The following is a 17,406-nucleotide window of genomic DNA, read 5'->3' as shown; positions in this document are numbered from 1 at the left end:
ATGACCCCAATTTTAGGGTCTGATTATTTATTTATTGTGGATGATTTATTATAAACATAATTTTTATAGGTTAAGTTCTGCTGTATTTTATTCTGCAATGGCAATAAAGTATCTATCTATCTATCTTTTTTTGGAATATGTGTAAATGAGACCACTGTGAGTTTTATTGTCCTATTGATATTTATATTAATAAGAGAAGTTTAGGTGAATGTTTAGTAAAAACAAATTACATTTTTTGTTTGTTTGTTTGTTTGTTTGTTTGATGGATGGACTGATTATTTTTCATTCACGAGCCATAGATTCAAGAGTGAAAATTAAAAAATGATTTTATTTCCTCTCAGCTGTCAAACAAAACAACTAATGACAGGGAACAAAAACTTAGAGACATCTTGGCGGTGTGCATTTTGCATGAATGTAAGCCTGTCAACAAAAAAAATAATAAAGAAAAAGAAGAAGAAGAAGAAGAAAACGTACAATTGTATATTGTGGGGAGTTTGGATATCAGGGACTAGCAGAGCTGGGAGCCTGTATGGGAAAGCGCGCTATCTCCTTCCCCAGCGCGCCAACACGGTGCGATAGCATCTATAAGAGACAGCCTATCGCCACAGATTATAACCATTAGTGATTCTTGTCCTTTCAAACCAAATGAGGAATAATGCCGGTGCACAGCATTAATCTATGTGAAAAAAAGCTGGTGTTCGGCGTGTTCATCTGTCCTCCCGCGTCACATACTGCGGGGACAGGCCTGCTGACGATTTGTCTTCTGCCACTGATGCAAAGTCTTATTCTCCCACACAAGCACGCGGGAAATAATTTATTCATGTGATATCATCGTTGACCCACAGCGGGCTTCTTTTTTTTTTTTTTTTTTTTTTCTTTCCTGGTGAGAGATGTCGACTGAAAAATAAGAAAAACACAAAAACATTGGGTCAGGTTTGAGATGTTCCTCTGTTATTTCTGATTATTTCTTATTTCTAAGCAGAATAATACCAGGATGAGTCTGTCGTATCGTGAGAAATATTATTATTACAATTCAAATATAATTTTCCAATCATCTTTAAGTACAATCTGATTTTGACTTGATGTATCTCTGGCTGAATAATAAATGTATTTAAAGTTCCGGTGCGTCTGTCCTCTCTTCCCAGACATGCGCACACAAACTGGTATTTTATTTTGAAAAATCAGAGGTTTAAACTGTTTTAACTGTTATTGTATTCACCTTTTTTTTTTTTTTTTTTTTTTGTATTGCATCTACTTTTCTTTACGTGGCACTCCAAAGTCCATGTGTTTGCGTGGAGTGAAAATGAACGAGGCTCGCTCATAGGCTTTCTCCCGGCGCTGACGTCACGGCTTTCTTAATAGGCAATAGGCTGAGCTTTAAGAGGTGCGCGCTCATTACGCTTTCCCTCAGACCGAGAGCTCATCGGAGGGGAGGAAATGGGACGCGAGTGACGAGGCTGAGCGCGCATGATAGCATTTCGTGGTTATTTTTTCCCCCCCTACTTTAGACACCACTCAGGATATATCGTTCAGCAGTGAGTTGATGTAATAGCTCCCTGAAGGTTAGGCTATTTTTTTTTTTTTTTTTTTTGTTCCTCCCCTTCCCTGCATCTTACCCATAAAATCGCGCACTTCGGATCATCTCGATGGGCCCGCTGTGATCTTCCACTCTTGTCATTTTGGTTCCAGAAAAAAAGAAAAAAAAAATGCTGTCTTTTATTTTTTATTTTGTTTCTCCACCTGCCGTTTGGAGCCCTCTGTCCAGATGTTGGATTGTTTCCCCCGTGGAGCGCACGAACCTCACGGATGGTGTGATGTGATTTCTTCTTTCTGATTTTTCGGGGGATACGTTAAGGATTTCCTGGATCGTACCCAAAGCAAAGAGTCCAACAAAAAACCGAGGAGGAGGAGGAGGAGGAGAAGAAACAAACAAACAGAGCATCTTATCCCATAAACACACACACACACACACACAACACACACGCCGAGGGGCTGGGAATAACTCCAGACGATGCTGCACTGTGCCGGTTGTGAGAAGCCTATTCTCGATAGGTTCCTGCTCAAAGTTCTGGACAGACCGTGGCACATCAAATGTGTCCAGTGCTGCGAATGCAAATGCACTCTGACCGAGAAGTGTTTCTCTCGAGAGGGGAAGCTGTACTGTAAGAATGACTTCTTTAGGTAAGCATGAAAAAAAAAAAAAAAAAAAAAAAAGAAAGAAAAAAGACATGTGTGTTGTTTATTACATTTTTCTTAGAATTTATAGAATGCATGGCTTTTGTCAGTTAAAGGTGAGTTCCAAAACGAAATGGATAAAACAAATGTTTGGATTTTGGAGCTGTTGGTCATTTTCTGCTTTTTTATTTGTGCTTTTTGTTTTTCGAGAATCAAATTTAAATATAAAAGCTGCGGAAACCTTATTTTATATATATATATATATATATATATATATATATATATATATATATATATATATATATATCAAAGAATCAATGCTAGAATAAAACAACTGCAGGCTACCATCCCTTGTTGCACCTGTGATTCTGTTTACATCCACTTATGTGCCACTATTCTTTACTTTAGCTGAGGTTATACAGATATTTTATTAAGAAATCAAGTCTATACGCTCCAAATAATAATAATTGACTTGGTGTAGCTCCTCCTGATTTCTTTAGCCTCTGCTAGAAATAAAAATAATTAATAAATAAAAGATCTGAACCCAGCACAGACTTCCCCTCTGACTCTCTTCTCTCTCTCTCCCTTTCTAACAGGAGGTTTGGGACTAAGTGTGACGGCTGCGCTCAGGGGATTTTACCCAGCGATCTGGTCCGCAGGGCCAAGAGCAAAGTGTTTCACCTGAACTGTTTCACCTGCGTGATGTGCAACAAGCAGCTGTCCACCGGGGAGGAGCTGTACATCCTGGACGAGTTCAAGTTCGTCTGCAAGGAGGACTATCAGAACAACAATGGCAAAGACACAATCCTCCTCTCAGGTGAGCACTGACACTTAGTGTTTGTTAGAATTATTATGATAATTATTATTATTATTATTTATTATTATTATTATTATTAGAAGAAGAACACATATAACCCTTCCCTGACAAAAATATGTTTTACACCATAGTTCAAATTGGCTTTTTTATTAATATTTACATTGGTCCTGTATCCTCAAAGTAATATTTATAAAACTGATAATTTATTTCTGACATAAATGCACTTAAAAAAAAAAAATACAAATAAAAAATTCTCCAGGCGTGGTTTAGATTCCCAGATCCTCTAAATGAATGCGCGTAATGTGCTGACGTGCGTGTGTTTTTTTTTTTTTTTTTTCTTGGCAGTCACGACGTGCAGCGACCCGAGTCTTTCTCCGGACTCCCAGGACCCGCAGGACGACGGCAAGGACTCGGAAACGGGACATTTATCCGATAAGGACGTGTGCGGCAACGAGAACGACGAGCAGAGCGCCGTCGGGAAGCGACGCGGGCCTCGGACCACCATTAAAGCCAAGCAGCTGGAGACCCTGAAGGCGGCGTTCGCGGCCACGCCGAAGCCCACCCGACACATCAGGGAGCAGCTGTCACGGGAGACCGGCCTCAGCATGAGAGTCATCCAGGTAAGGTTTACACGGAGAATGCGGGTTATTCACACCGAGCGCCCCAAGTCCAGAGTCTGGGAGCAGGGAGGCGCTGCGCAACCGCCTCAAATGGCTTTTATGGATATTTAAAAAGAAAAAAAAAGAAGAAAAAAAAAGCAACTTGTGGCTGAGGGCATTTTCGGACAACCCCTCGGGTCTTCTACAGGATGCTGTCCTTAATGTTTTATCACCTTTTTTTTGTTGTTCAGCTAGGATTTCCAAACCACATGTTCCCATAATCTTTACTCCCACCGCGCTCCTAAAACCTTTAAAAGCAGGAGTCACTTAGCGCTCACGTTCATGGACGGTTTTTAGAAAAAAAAAAAAAAAAAAAGAAGAAGAAAAAGAAAAAAAAAAAAAAAGCTCCCTCGGTGAAATTTCCTTTTGGATTTGACATTGAAATGCATTAAACGGTCTATTGTGTTCAAGTGGGATGAATATTCCTCAGCTCACGTTAGCTTTTTACGCACGTACAGAAATCCGTATTCCAACTCCCAAACACCTAGATGAATATAAATAAATATAGAGAAATATTCTTAGGCCTCTAGCTCATCTAATTCAATCTTTAGGACATCGAAATATGACATTTCCCACCTCATCCTTGCGTTAAGTGATGCTGTGTTGGCCCCCTGCGAGGCATCCGCAGGTGCATGATGGCGTCTTCCTTTGTGCCCCCCTGATTTTCCTGCTCGTGTTTATCCATTCTGCTCATCAATGCCAACATTTTTTTTTTTTTTTTTTTGCCCTGAAGGTGTGGTTCCAGAATCGGAGGTCCAAAGAGAGGCGCATGAAGCAGCTGAGCACTCTGAACGGCCGGAGACACGTGTTCTTCCGCGGCCAGAGGCGGATGAGAGCGCTGGGGGAGAGGCTGGAGGCGGAGGAGCTCGGCCACTTCTCTTATTATGGAGGTGAGCTGTGTGGTGGTGGAGGTGTGGAGGATTGATGACTGCCCCTGATAGTCAGAGTTGATTGTGCTTATTGATGAGGAAAACCTCCTCAGGCTGATGTTGAGTGTTTGTCTGTTGATTTGCTTAAAAAAAAAAAAAGGGGGCAAGAACAGACAAATATATAATTCTCATGGTTTGGATTTTGACTTCTGCGCTCTGATCCAGATGTTTATGCACACACAGATTATCCCGCTGAATACTACAGCTCGGGAGGGAATTACGAGTACTTCCAAGGCCCGCCATCGTCCCAGGCTCAGACTCCAGCAGACCTGGGCTTCGTCCCCTCCTCCGTCCCCGCTGGCACCCCATTGGGAGTCATAGACCACCAACACCACCACCACCACCACCACCCGGGGCACCACTGTCCCGGGGAGATGCAGTGTTTCTCAGACACGGTGTCCCACCACCCGGCGGACTCACCCAGTCCGGAGCCCCACATACCGGGCTCGATGCACAGTGAGATGTGTGGGCCCGGCACGCCCTACACCACCGTGTCCCTCAGTGACAACGGATACACCAACCAACTGTCACAACCCTCCTCAGAAATGAGCGAAGGCACTGTCTGGTAATCCAGCTCACACCCAACGACAAGGCACACTTGGATTTTGAAGGCAAATCAATGCTTTTTTTTTTGTTGTCCCTTATTTATTTATTTATTTATTTATTTATTTATTCATTCATTCATTCATTCATATATTTATTTATCTATCTATTTATTTGCTTACACTCCTGTTACGCTTCTATTTAACTATTTATAAATCTCTATATTTGTATGTTGGTATAATTGTTTATTGACTAGCCAATCAATAGATTGTTTTAAATAGTCCATGTGCGTTTGACTCATTGATACGTTCACAGTGCTGGGGCCCTCATTGATCAAGCAATAAACAAACACATTTATATGCCACCGCAAGTGTTTTTTTCCAGCGTTTTACAAAAAAAAAAAAAAAACAACAAAAAAAAACTTTTTCTGCCACGTGCCGGACACACTTTGTCCGGAAAATGTTGGAGATGCGAAGGTGCACGATGACATTTTTATCACATTTTTGGCAGCAGCCCCCCCTCTCCATCCACGAGTTTATGGTTCAGTAGCAGATTATGATTGTCATGTTCAATACAGTTGACCAAAAAAAAAAAAAAAAAAAAAACCTCTCTCAGGACTGTGGAAACATTGTTTTTTTGTTGATTTTGATTTTCTTTTATGATTTTATTGCCGACACGTTTGCCTTCAAAAGGATATCTTTATAAATCTGAAGATTTTATATGTAAAAAAAAAAAGAAGATTTTTGAGTTTAACGTGACACGAGTCCAGCGGTACCTACAGAATAATGGACACCTGTACAGAACGCAGTCGACTGTTTACTTAAAAAAAAAAAAAAAAGCTCCAGTGTTCAGGGGTTTTGGATTATCAGCATTGTATTAAAGAGAAAACAAAGACCTCTGGATCCAGACGGACGGACACGTATATATATCGCAAACAAACCAAACTTTTTGTAGCTGTTCTATTCATGTGGTCGCTTCACTGTGCTAGTTTGTACCATGTCCTCATTAAAAAAAAAAAAAAAAAAAACACACAGAAAACACTAATAAACTGTTTGCCAAATGAATGCACTGCAAAAAAAAAACCTTTGCACCTTTGGTCGTGAGACGCAGCATTTTTTTCTTTTTTTTTTTTAGTGTTCGCTTCCTTTTTCTAATTATCTGAGGGTGTAAAACAAATACACACACACACACACAAAAAAAACAGTGATTTGAAGCTCAGTCAGCCAGAGAAGCCCACAAACTGGTTTTGTCTTTATGGGTCAAAATGTCCAATTGGAAGCGCTGATGGTTCTCGTACACTGTCAGCAGCAGCAGCAGCAGCAGCAGCAATGTTTATTCATGAGATCTACCTGATTGTTTCCGTGAAGTTCATCATGACTGGTGCTTACGGCCGTTCGCCATATAATAAAACACACAGCGATCATTGTTGTTTTCTTAATCACTCTGGGGGGGAAAAAAACATGCAGTCAATTTTGATTCTGTACAAACATCACCAACAGGACAAATACATCCGTAGACATGATCTTTCGTGTACCAAAACTACGTCACATTTTATAATAAATGGTACATTTCTGGTCGACTAAACATTAGTTCATGGTTATTTCACTGGTGCTAAACGATGGAATACTTCACAGTCCACCTATCGAGCAAATTCTTTATTGTTAAGTCGCAGCTGATGTCAAACACACCCGTGAATGTGCTGTGTTCGTTCGCGAACATCATCCGGATGCAAGTGATAAACCTTTACAGTTGCTTCATAAAAGTTTCATAAAGCATTTCATTTGCTTGTTAACAGTGAAATACCTGTTAACTCATGTTTGATTTAATTGTAAAGATATGATTTATTAATGATGGTTGTTATGAAGTGTTACCCAAAAATGATTCTGTATGGGAATCAAATATAGATATATGTTTACAGACCAGAGTCATAAATACCCTCCGTATGTCATCCTCATCATGAATTTGGTCGAATCAGCTAAATAAATAAATGCCGACTTGGACGTATTTACACCAGATTTACTCCCCAGACCAATAATAATAATTACACCTAGTTTCATTTTGATTTTTTTCCCCCCTCTAGCCTGCATACAACAGTTTTGACAATGTGCCTTGTATCCATGTGTCCAGGGCACGTCGCATGTTGGAGTTATTACTACACGTCATCACAGTGACGACTGGCTGTCGTTTAAAATAGACGACCTTGATTGGTTGTTTCACACCTCCCCGTCATTTTAAAAGATGCATTTTGAAGCCTCTCTCAGGTTTTACATACCAACCACAACCGACCTACATAATTACGACTTCTCGCCGTAACATTTGTATATCTTCTATTGTTACGGATCGCTTTTTAAATGCGTTTTCAAGGAGAGGTTTGCAGGCTGTCGGGGTAAAAAAAAAAAAACAAGAGCTGGCTGTCTTGTCTTGCTGCTGCAGCACAGTCAACAGAACTGGAGCCGCTCACCGTGGCGTTAACTGACAGCGTTGGCTAATCCAGGCAAAAAAAAAAGAAAAGAAAACATCCAGCTGGCAATCAATGAGCTCTCAAATCAAGGAGCAATCAGTCAGCATTCTTTTCAGATCACTTTGCAGATGTTAGTGAGCTGTCGGCTTTATAAAGTGGCTGATGTCTGCTGGGCGCTGTGAGGCGGAGAGCATATGACACCGGACCCAAATGTTTGTTTGTGTACATGGATTTATTCACGTTTCCCTTTTTGACTTCTCCAATTTGGTTTACGATAATGTACAAAAAAAACCAAAAAAACAACAACAACAAGCGCAAAAGACATTTGAGAGATAACATACTGTATGGGTGTGTGTGCTTCTGTGTGTTTAGGTGATGCAAAAGGGCCCCAAGGAAGTTTTCTGGGTATTTTAGGAGGTGCAGCTGCAAGGGGACATATTCGGATACGAGTCAATCTTGTAAAAAAAAAACACAAAAAAAACTGAAGTGTTGATGGCAGAGAAGAGGTCGATGACAGGGTGAATATTCGAGTCAGGCGAGGGAAAAGATGAGAGAGCGTTACAAAAGGAGGGCAGGGCGGACCAAAATAATCGAACCGCCGAGCAGTGAAGCGGGAGCCCGGAGGAAGGAGCAGGGCGAGGAGGAGCTGTTTGGGGGAGGGGGGACAAGGAGGGTCTCAAACCATCAACCACAGGGAAATATAGATGTGATCCTGGAATTCATCCCATATGGTCTTAATGATTCCAACATACATACATATATGTATTTGGGACAATTTTGTTTTTTAGTGAGCATCACTCAGACTCGTTTTTTGGGGGACTATTATAAAATCCTAAGTGAGTATTTCGGCAGCAGTGACAGAAGAAATAGTCCCATCTTTTTAAAGAAGCAATACCATGTAAAAATATTACGCAACAAGTAAAAGTCCCGATTTTAAAAAATTAAAAAAGTAAAGAATACGTTACGCATCAGAGTAAATTAGAGTAAAAGCAAAATGACTCATTATCCTAGAATGGCCCCTTTCAGAATAATATATATCAGTGGATTATAATTAATGCCTCATTAATATGTAAGTATCACTAATGTTGTTGCTGGTAAAGGTGCGGCTAATTTTAACTACTTCAATTCATCATCATTTTATCGAATATTAGTTGTAATTTGTATCAATCTTAATCTGCGAAAAAGGAACCAAATACAGGAACAAAGGTGAAATATTTCTCTCTGTGGTGAAGTGTGGAAGAGTAGCGTGTAGCGTAAAATGGAAATACTCAAGTAAAGCAGAATTACATCACAAATGTACTTGGGTACTTTTTATAAATGCACTTGATTACCTTCCACGCTTGAGCTGGACAGTGTATCTGGGATCAGATGTATTGACTACAGCGCCTTCAATGTTGGCAACAAGAAAAATATTCATCATTCTGGAAATAAAATCACATTGTTGAGGGATACATTTGGAATTTCTTGACATCATTCAGTCAGATACAGGCTTCTAGGGTCCAGCTTCCAGTGGGAGAAAGCTTGAGGCACCTCTACAGATGCCGCTTACTCTAGAAAAATCCAATCCCGCTCCCGGATTAATGTCCGCATGCCGCCATCTCACATACGTCCCATCGACGTTTATCAAAAGCTGATTTTTTTTTAGTTTTCTTGTATTCCGTTTACTTTCTAACTCCTGATTTGGTACCTGCTTCCCATACTTTTAGGCCATATGATAATCAAACAACGATGTATGCGATTATTAAATACCTATAGCTCCCATGGGGGTTTTCGAGATCCCATGGCAAAGACTCATGGGAGCTGTAGTCGTGAGATTTAAGGCAGCATTGCAGAAAAATGTTACCGTCAGTTTTTTTTTTTTCTTTCAAGTAACAGTGAGAAAAGTTTGATTTACTGTACACAGCTAAAATCTCAGTTACCTTCACCGCATATCATGACTATTTTTATTTAAATCAACCAGCAACTAAGCCCTGGTGGTTAATGCACGGTTGGATAAAGTGCCATTCATCTTTGTTCTGTAGACACAGTTTTTTATCTTCTGTTTTTAAGTTATTGTCGTTTTCACTGAAGAAAATCCTTAGGTGTCCACATAAGCGACAAGTGAAAGGTGCACGTACAACGAGAAAAAATGCCAGAAATAGTCAAACGAGTGATGGAATACATTACATGCAATGATATCAAACATGTTAGTCAAATGATGCTGATGGACGCCAGAGATTAGCACGTACAACAATGGCTACATCTCTCAAAATAAACTATTTACACACATACAAATAATACATGTTTAATGTTTCACACTGTGACGTGTTTCTGGTAATTAACGCTTGTGTCTAAAGCCTACAGTGTTTGAATGTTTTGGGGGTAATGTTATGCTGTTAATCAAACTAATCCTTGTTTATCTGAGCAAAATGCCCCGATTAAGGGGGGAGATTTGCAAGTCAAACACGAAAAGCCAGCAAATCGATTTAAATGTAGCTGACAGTCATTATGGTGTTCACTATTGGATGGACCAATGCCCGGTGATGGTTATACGTCCTCTGAGGAAGAGATCTGCACGACCTATTCAACTATTTCCTGTTATATTTTGTATTTTTTTTACATATTAGTTAGCCAGATATGGGATTTTGACCGATCAAGAAGAGGCAGAAGGGACAAAAAAATCAGCCAATCCGGCGTCAATCAGCCGACCACCACCAGCCGGACTCCTAAGGTGGCTGTCTCTCGATGGTTCTTCATAAAAAAAACAAAAAAAAACAAAAGGCTGTTCTTACGTCGACTCATCTCAGTTTGTTGGATCATTTCCGGAAGAGAAGAAAGAAAAATCTTTGTTGTTTACTGTCAGGTTTAAACGTCATTTGTGCTCAATCGCTTTGGTTTGGCCCAAATGGTCCTACATTATGATTATAATAGTGTGGAAAAATGTCAGCTATCTTACAGAAGAGAGTCCATTAGGGCACCTCACTAATGGACTTCGCATTGGGTGAAAGAAAAAAAAGAAAAAGAACGATATCCTGCGCCCCCGAATTCTCAGAGGACACCCTAAAAACCTGCTCCAAGGCCAATTTAAAACCTGTGAAAAGCACCACTTGAGGTAAATACCATTAAAACATTACAGTATGACAAATGTTACGACTGCAATAATCATTTTATTGTAATCTGACAAAGAAATCCTTTTCATTTTCCCAATCCAAACCTCATTTGAACTTAGATTTGGCCTTTGTGTCGCTGCTGTTTCCTCGTAGTCGCTCGCAACAATCTGGCCCAAATCGGCTAATTTGACTTTTTCTTCATTTTCATTTTTTTTTTTTTTTTTTTTCTTGCTCACGGCTTGGTAAGTCCACTTTCTGCATGAAAATCATTCACACATACAATTTTATAATCAATGCCCACAGTAATAGGATTCCTCTGGCCATGGGCAATTAATACAGTTTTTCCCTTTTTTTTTTTCTCTTTCCCCTCCTCGCGCTGATCTCAAAGCTACGAGACATTGGCTTCTCCCTCATTTACATATTTATTGCATTGGACTCAAATCTGGCGAGTGATTGATGTGGAGCCTGCCTCCTGAATTTTTAGCGGCCCATTATTATGAAAAGAGAGGGAGGGGGCTGCGGCACGTCAGTGTACTTTTGATTAAAGTTGAAGAGGACAGAATTGTGAGTGTTCCCCACCTACTTTTCTTTTCCTGCAGCGCTTAATCAGGGAGGCCAAGTGCTTAGAAGATTTCAGCATGTTACGGATATTGACAAGCCGTTCGCTCAACAAAGGCCGAGGAAGCTACGCTCATTAAGATTTTAATCAGCCTTTCACTTGCTGTTCACTTTTTTTTTTTTTTTTAGAGTGTGATGACAGTATAATGTGTTTTATATTTGACACGTTCTCAGTTATTCTGCGATCCACCCTGACAAGGCTTGGATTCATACTCCCGAATGTTGCCCAGGGTAAACCTGATGATAACTATTGAGATTTTTATCGCTACCAGTATGTGAAATTAACCCTTTACGATCTTGATCCTGCCAAAAGATGTTGTCAAAGGGACCCAAAGACCGTCATGCCTCTGGAAATATCGCGCCGTAAAAGGGAGGCGTGAAGAGGTATTTGGTTCCCCCGTCGGTTCTGACACAACGCCGGAATTCCATCACAGCACACTGTCCGTTGCAATCGGGGTTTATAGGAACCCCGGAGACAAAGACAAGACACAGACACAGCTACTCTCATTTGCAATCAAGCGCGTAATGCTCGGGTATGAAAAAACTCCGCTCTGCAAAATGTATTGTGTGCATATGTGTGTGTAATGGGGTGGACGACCCGGGTGGAGGAGCTGGGGACGGGGGGGGGGGTGGGCTCGCTGGCGACGGTTAGTCTGCGTCTGCCAATTCTACACCTCCTATGCGTTTGAGAAAAATATACCTTGGGTTTGATCCAGCGTTTGATCGAGTGAAGCACACGAGAGCTGCCTTTTTTTTTTTTTTTAAGTGTCTATATACTTCAGTTTATTTGGCTGTAAGCAGCAAGTGTAGGGAATAACATTTGCTCCAGTGGCTTGATGGAAATCTGAACGCCTATAAGAGCTTCATTAAAAGGACATCCGCTTAAAATGTAGATCTCCCTACAGCGTTTCGGCAGCAACTCTTGCTCCCTGCCACTCCTGGAGGTGAGGGAAGCTTCTCGGGAACTTATAGACATCTTTATCAGTCTGATTCAAATGTCGGAAAGCGGTGCTGTCAGATGATACTGCTCCATGCTATGTTGTCAAGCGCGGTGATTTCCCTGGTTGGCTGCCTTTGTCCTTCACAGGCAGAGGACACTGGTCACAAATAAGCCTGACCACGGGCCCTGTGAGGAGCAGTAAACCAAACATTTCCATAGGGAGTTGGCTTTCCACGCTCCACTGATATGCCTGTAATGCATGCATTTTAATGCGGCGCACCCCTCAAAGTGGGCCACTGCTGGACCGATGTTTGCATTCAGCTAAACTCTTTTAGTCAGCAACTCTGTGCATGCTTTAACTTACGATGAGGGCAACGTGCACGTGTGTGCTGCATACTGCACGGTCCTCAGCGCAGGCTAAGACTTGAAGCCATCGGTTCGACTAATCAGTTCTTCTTATCCTGACGAGCTACATGGAAAAGATTTAAAACAAACAGATTTTTTTTTTTTTTTTGCACCACAGCAGCACACGTGCACACAAGAGCACACACTGTTTGCATTTGTGTGTTGTATGTCAAGATAACCACAAGCAGAAATGTGTTATATCCTTCATATACAAGGAAATGACTACAGATGAGTTAGACAGACCTTCAACAGGACAGAAAATGGAACAGCGTTACCCACCCAATGCAAAAGAACATGCACAATCAAAGAATGCTAAAAGGTGTGAGACTTGTAAGAAGTGGTCAGAATTCAAAGGCAGCTCCAGAATTACAAGGGGCAGCATCACTGCTAACAGCTGCTCACTACTTTGCCTTAGCTATCTTTGGATGTAGCAACTAGCTGCCGTTAGCAAGTAGCACAGATAGCCATGGAGCTAAGTAGCCCTATTAGCTGTTGGGAGTCGGTCTGGATCGCAACCTTGGATGTAAGGGGGAGTCAGCGCAGGCAACAGGGCTTAGCTCAACTGGGCTCGGCTGCCACCCAGTGAACACGGATGGGCGCCAGACTGGGACTGGACACAGCCTGATGGCTACGGTATGGAGGTGATTTACAGCGGGACCGATCAGGACTGTGACTGGGCAGCTGGGGACAGGAGAGGTCTTGGACATGAAATGAACACTGTTGTTTCTTTGAATTCCGTTGATAATGTTAAGTTTAGTTTTCACCGAAATTCTGCCGACATCTTGCACCTTTAAAAAGGACACAGTAGCCATAGCTAGCATCTCTATGAGGCCGGTGCCTTGAGCTAAATGGTTTACAGACATTACCATTCTTTATTCTTGTTATTTATCTTTATTTGTCCAGCCTTTGTTGCCCTTGCTCGTAGCTGTATGTTTGAGAGCAATGGAAAAAACCTGTGTCAATTTCATTTTGTAACATAACACACTTGGTCAATCCTGCATCAGATATCAGTATGCTAACAAGCGAACAATGACTTTGCCAGCGTGTTCATGTTTAGGATGTTGTTTTCCACGCTTACCATCTCAGGTTAGCATGCTAGTTTGTTAATTGACAGCGAGTACAGCTGTAGCTGACGGGGTACCTCAAGTTCAAACTGTGAGCGGGGTTGAAAACTACTTTCACTGAGGTGTGGTGGAGGTCGACTGTGACTCCTCGCTTGCTCGGCCTTGCCCGCTCCTCCAGCATGCCACGTGAACCTGTCACTGATCCCATAATTTCCATGCCAGTCAATGACCTACAGTAATAATTGTGATATATGGCCAAAGACGCAGCACCTTGGTTGCTGACCTTTCCCACAATCCCATACTGGGCAACCTTCACCACCACACCCCACCCCACCCCTCCGCTTTCTTCCACCAGCCCTTATCAGGCGGGGTGGGGGTGTAGGAGGGGTGGGCGCCCCATCCTCCCACCCTCCCCCTCGCCCTCCATCCCCGCATCTCGTCGCCGGCTCGATGTACTCGGCTCGCCACACTCCAGTGGCTCCATGAATGTTAATGTTGGGACGGGGATGAAGGAGGGAGAGGGGCGAGGGGGGGGGGGGGGGGGGGGGGTTGTGGGTGGGGGTGAGGGTGGGCTGCATGGTTACGGGGAGCGACTTCACCTGGTCTGCACTGCACAGCTATAAAGGGCTTTTCTGCATATTATTGTTCTCATCAGCCAAGCTATGTTTCTCTTATATTACGGTGATATCAGTGACAAATCGACTGTCGCGTGCATGAGAACGAACATCAGCCTGCTTATTGTGAGCTCAGCTACAGCGTGATATTGATTTCCTCCTGAGGATGGAAAAACAGACATGGGGGCAGCTGGATCTTATTATTGTCAAAATAAAAACTGTGTATGTGAGTCGAGTCAAGACTGCGACACCTTATAAGAATTTGTCCGTCATGAACTCTTAATTTAAGTCTTCTGTCTTCGTTCCCTCTCCTCCTGCCTGTGAATTAGCCCGTCCTCTCTCGTCTTCCCGGCGTTCAGTTAGCCGGCCAGTGTTTACCGAGCTCTGACAGAATGAGAATGTATGCATTATGAGGCGATGATCACAGGGTGTTGTAATCTTTGACCCTCGTGGCACGTTTTGTTCCAACGCAGATTGAAGATTAAGCCCCTCATGCAGCTGGCTGACAGGCTGCCTTCCCCGAGCCCCTGGAGAGATTCACTGCCCGCCCGACTATAACTCTGCAGGCCGGGGTCCTCCCCGCATCGCAGATACGATACATCATTTAGTTTTAATTTGTGATGTATAGATGGGGAATTGCCTTTTTTTTTTTTTTTTTTCTCTTTTCAGAAATTCCCCTTCATTATTTAAGTCTATCAAACATTATAAATCCTGAAAGCCTTGGAATGCGCGGGGGAATTCGCCGCCATCATAAAAGCTATAAGCAAACAAAGCCAGCAGTGTGACAGCGGTGTTTTACGTCCCGCTGGAGGTTCAGCTCGAACCCAGCTAGACTCATGTACTGTTTGACTAAACTATACTGCTGCACAGCATTGGAGGTGCTAATTTAAATGGAAATGGGCTGCTTTATAACACGTTACCTTTCGCTTCATCTGCTTACTTTATTCATGATATAAGATCATTAGGTTTTTAGGCTGTGAGTGAGTTGTTTTCCATTTTTCTTTTTAAGGATCTGGTTTTAAATAATGGTCAGACAGTTGTGGGTGGTTTTAAATTTAGAATGACACAGGGTTATTGAGTTACATGGAGGTATGATACTGGATTCTAGGGATGGGGACTGTTGGGCCTTGGCGGAGGTGTGCGCTCTATGTGTTCAAAATCGATGCACTTCAATTATTTGAAGGTATAGTATAAGTATTGCTTTTGTAAAATACTCAATTTAACCCTAACCCTAACCCTAAAAAAAAAGAGCAGCAGCACATATAATCCGTAACATTTCTGCATTGAAATAACCTTTGATATGCATTTTGTTGACTTACACGAACTTTACAGTTCCAACAATCTTCAAACCCAAAGACATCCATGCATTGGATCAACAGTGCATTTTTTTTTGGTCGCCATAACTTCAGGATGCGAGTCACAGAGCGAGGAAGGAGGTCAGTGAACGTGCCTTGATAAAAATGTTAAAAAAGACTTCTGCCTGAGTCACGTAGATAGATAGATCCGTCCGCAGTCCTGGTTGTCTAGCTCAGTGAGGACAGTGACTCCAGTGATCTCACACTATTTGTGTTTTGTTCTTGCTTTGAGGCCCCCGTTACATACCGTGCATTTAAAGTAGGCTTCACTTTGGTACAGGCTTTACAGTATCACCAGTGGAAAATGCACTGAGTGACGCATTTCAAAATAATTCAATGTAAATAAGGAAAATGGAAATGTGTACTTCTTTTTTTACTTCTGACAGTATAATGTACAGTCTTAGCTTTATTTTGACATCAGCCATCATGCACGTGAAGCATCCTCCATGCAGGCGTAAGACCCGGAGATCATCTTGTTTCTACGCAACACGCCCAGTCGATACAGTTTCTCAACTCATGAGACACGTCTAAAGCGTCTTAGTGTGACTGGCCTGCGATACATTTTCCAATATGGTTGAAATCTAAAAAAGGCATGCAGGCAGGCAGGCAGGCAGGCGGAGATGAGATGAGCTCTTCAGAATCCTCAGCCCGGAGAGAAGGAGAACAGCTGGGGCCTGGCGCTCCCTCTGTGTCACTCTACTCTTTGTCATGGGCAAAAGACTCTTGTTTTCAGGCAGTAATCAGACAGCCCTGGGGCTCTGTAAAGACCCTGTTCCCTTTTCATCTCAACTGTTGCATACACCCTGCTAATTGGAATCCTGCAACTGGGTCACAGGCATTGTCTCTCAAGTGCTGTCAAGTCATTGAGACGCGTGAATGTGGAATTATGGTTGCCTCAGATGCATGATTGAGTCTCCCCTCCGCGCTATCTTAATGCCTCCATTTCAATCTCATCGCAGACACTGATTTTCTCCTTCTTTTTTTTTCCCCCTCTTCCTTCCATTAATATTTCTTGCCGTGCCCTGCTCTGTTTTTGTCACAGCCCCGCCTGAAACCAGCAGTCGGAAAAAGGTCGGAAATCAGAAAGTAAAACCATCCGAATTCTGAAAAACGCCAGCTCCGTTCGTGCATCGCAACCTTTTAAAAGTGGGGATTTTCTTTCGATCGACGAAAGATGTTGCGGCAGCTTCGCGCATCTTTTTATAAATCTACATTTGTACGTAGAGAAACGCCAGCAATTAAGCCATTTTCCTGCGAGTTCAACCGAACAGTCTTGCTCCTTCCACTCCCGTGGTCGAGAATGAACCTGATTCTGCAGTTTGTCAGTGATTAACAGAAGAATTAGCCAGCCCTCGCATGCCACCACAAATGAGCAAAAACCCTCTGGGAGACCGGAGAGACCAAGCAAGGCACATTTCCAATTATACCGCCAAATGACTCATTTTCTTATTGGGCCTCCTATAATTGTGGTGGGTATTGGGATGCATGCAACTCAATTTGTCTTACATATTTGTTGGTAGGATGGAAAAAGGAGTTGATGGAGCCGAGGGAATGATATGAAAGAATTAGAGAAAATAAAAAAAATAAAAAAAAAGGAGGGGGGGGGGTGAGATAGATCCCTCAATATTTGTTTGATCTGCTTCATCCTCCTTAATACTGTTGAAGTTTAAAAGCCAGGAAGAAAATGCCACTTTAATCATCTGTGGATTGAGGAATGGGAAGACTATCATTTTCGAG

At 42.2% G+C, this 17,406-nt stretch overlaps 1 protein-coding gene across 1 annotated transcript; it reads left to right on the top strand.

Annotated features, from left to right (window-relative positions):
- Positions 1–1,398: 1,398 nt before the first annotated feature.
- Positions 1,399–6,163, top strand: LOC115593634 (LIM/homeobox protein Lhx1-like). The gene is made up of 5 exons (XM_030437216.1): positions 1,399–2,181; positions 2,772–2,992; positions 3,338–3,612; positions 4,385–4,541; positions 4,764–6,163. Exons 1-5 carry the CDS (start codon positions 2,012–2,014, stop codon positions 5,147–5,149), a joined length of 1,209 nt encoding a protein of 402 aa, XP_030293076.1. The 5' UTR covers positions 1,399–2,011; the 3' UTR covers positions 5,150–6,163.
- Positions 6,164–17,406: the final 11,243 nt, after the last annotated feature.

The sequence above is a fragment of the Sparus aurata genome, chromosome 13 (assembly GCF_900880675.1).
Source record: "Sparus aurata chromosome 13, fSpaAur1.1, whole genome shotgun sequence".
Classification (NCBI taxonomy): Eukaryota; Metazoa; Chordata; class Actinopteri; order Spariformes; family Sparidae; genus Sparus; species Sparus aurata.
The sequence above is the reverse complement of the archived record's forward strand: the minus strand, read 5'-3'. Positions and strand labels throughout refer to the sequence as shown.

What these genes read in the sequence shown, in the direction of transcription:
- LOC115593634 (XM_030437216.1), top strand. Translation starts at nt 2,012, where the DNA reads ATGCTGCACTGTGCCGGTTGTGAGAAGCCTATTCTCGATAGGTTCCTG. An exon ending in TGTAAGAATGACTTCTTTAG is followed by an intron (nt 2,182 to 2,771) that starts GTAAGCATGAAA and finishes CCTTTCTAACAG; the next exon opens with GAGGTTTGGGACTAAGTGTG. An exon ending in CCACTTCTCTTATTATGGAG is followed by an intron (nt 4,542 to 4,763) that starts GTGAGCTGTGTG and finishes ATGCACACACAG; the next exon opens with ATTATCCCGCTGAATACTAC.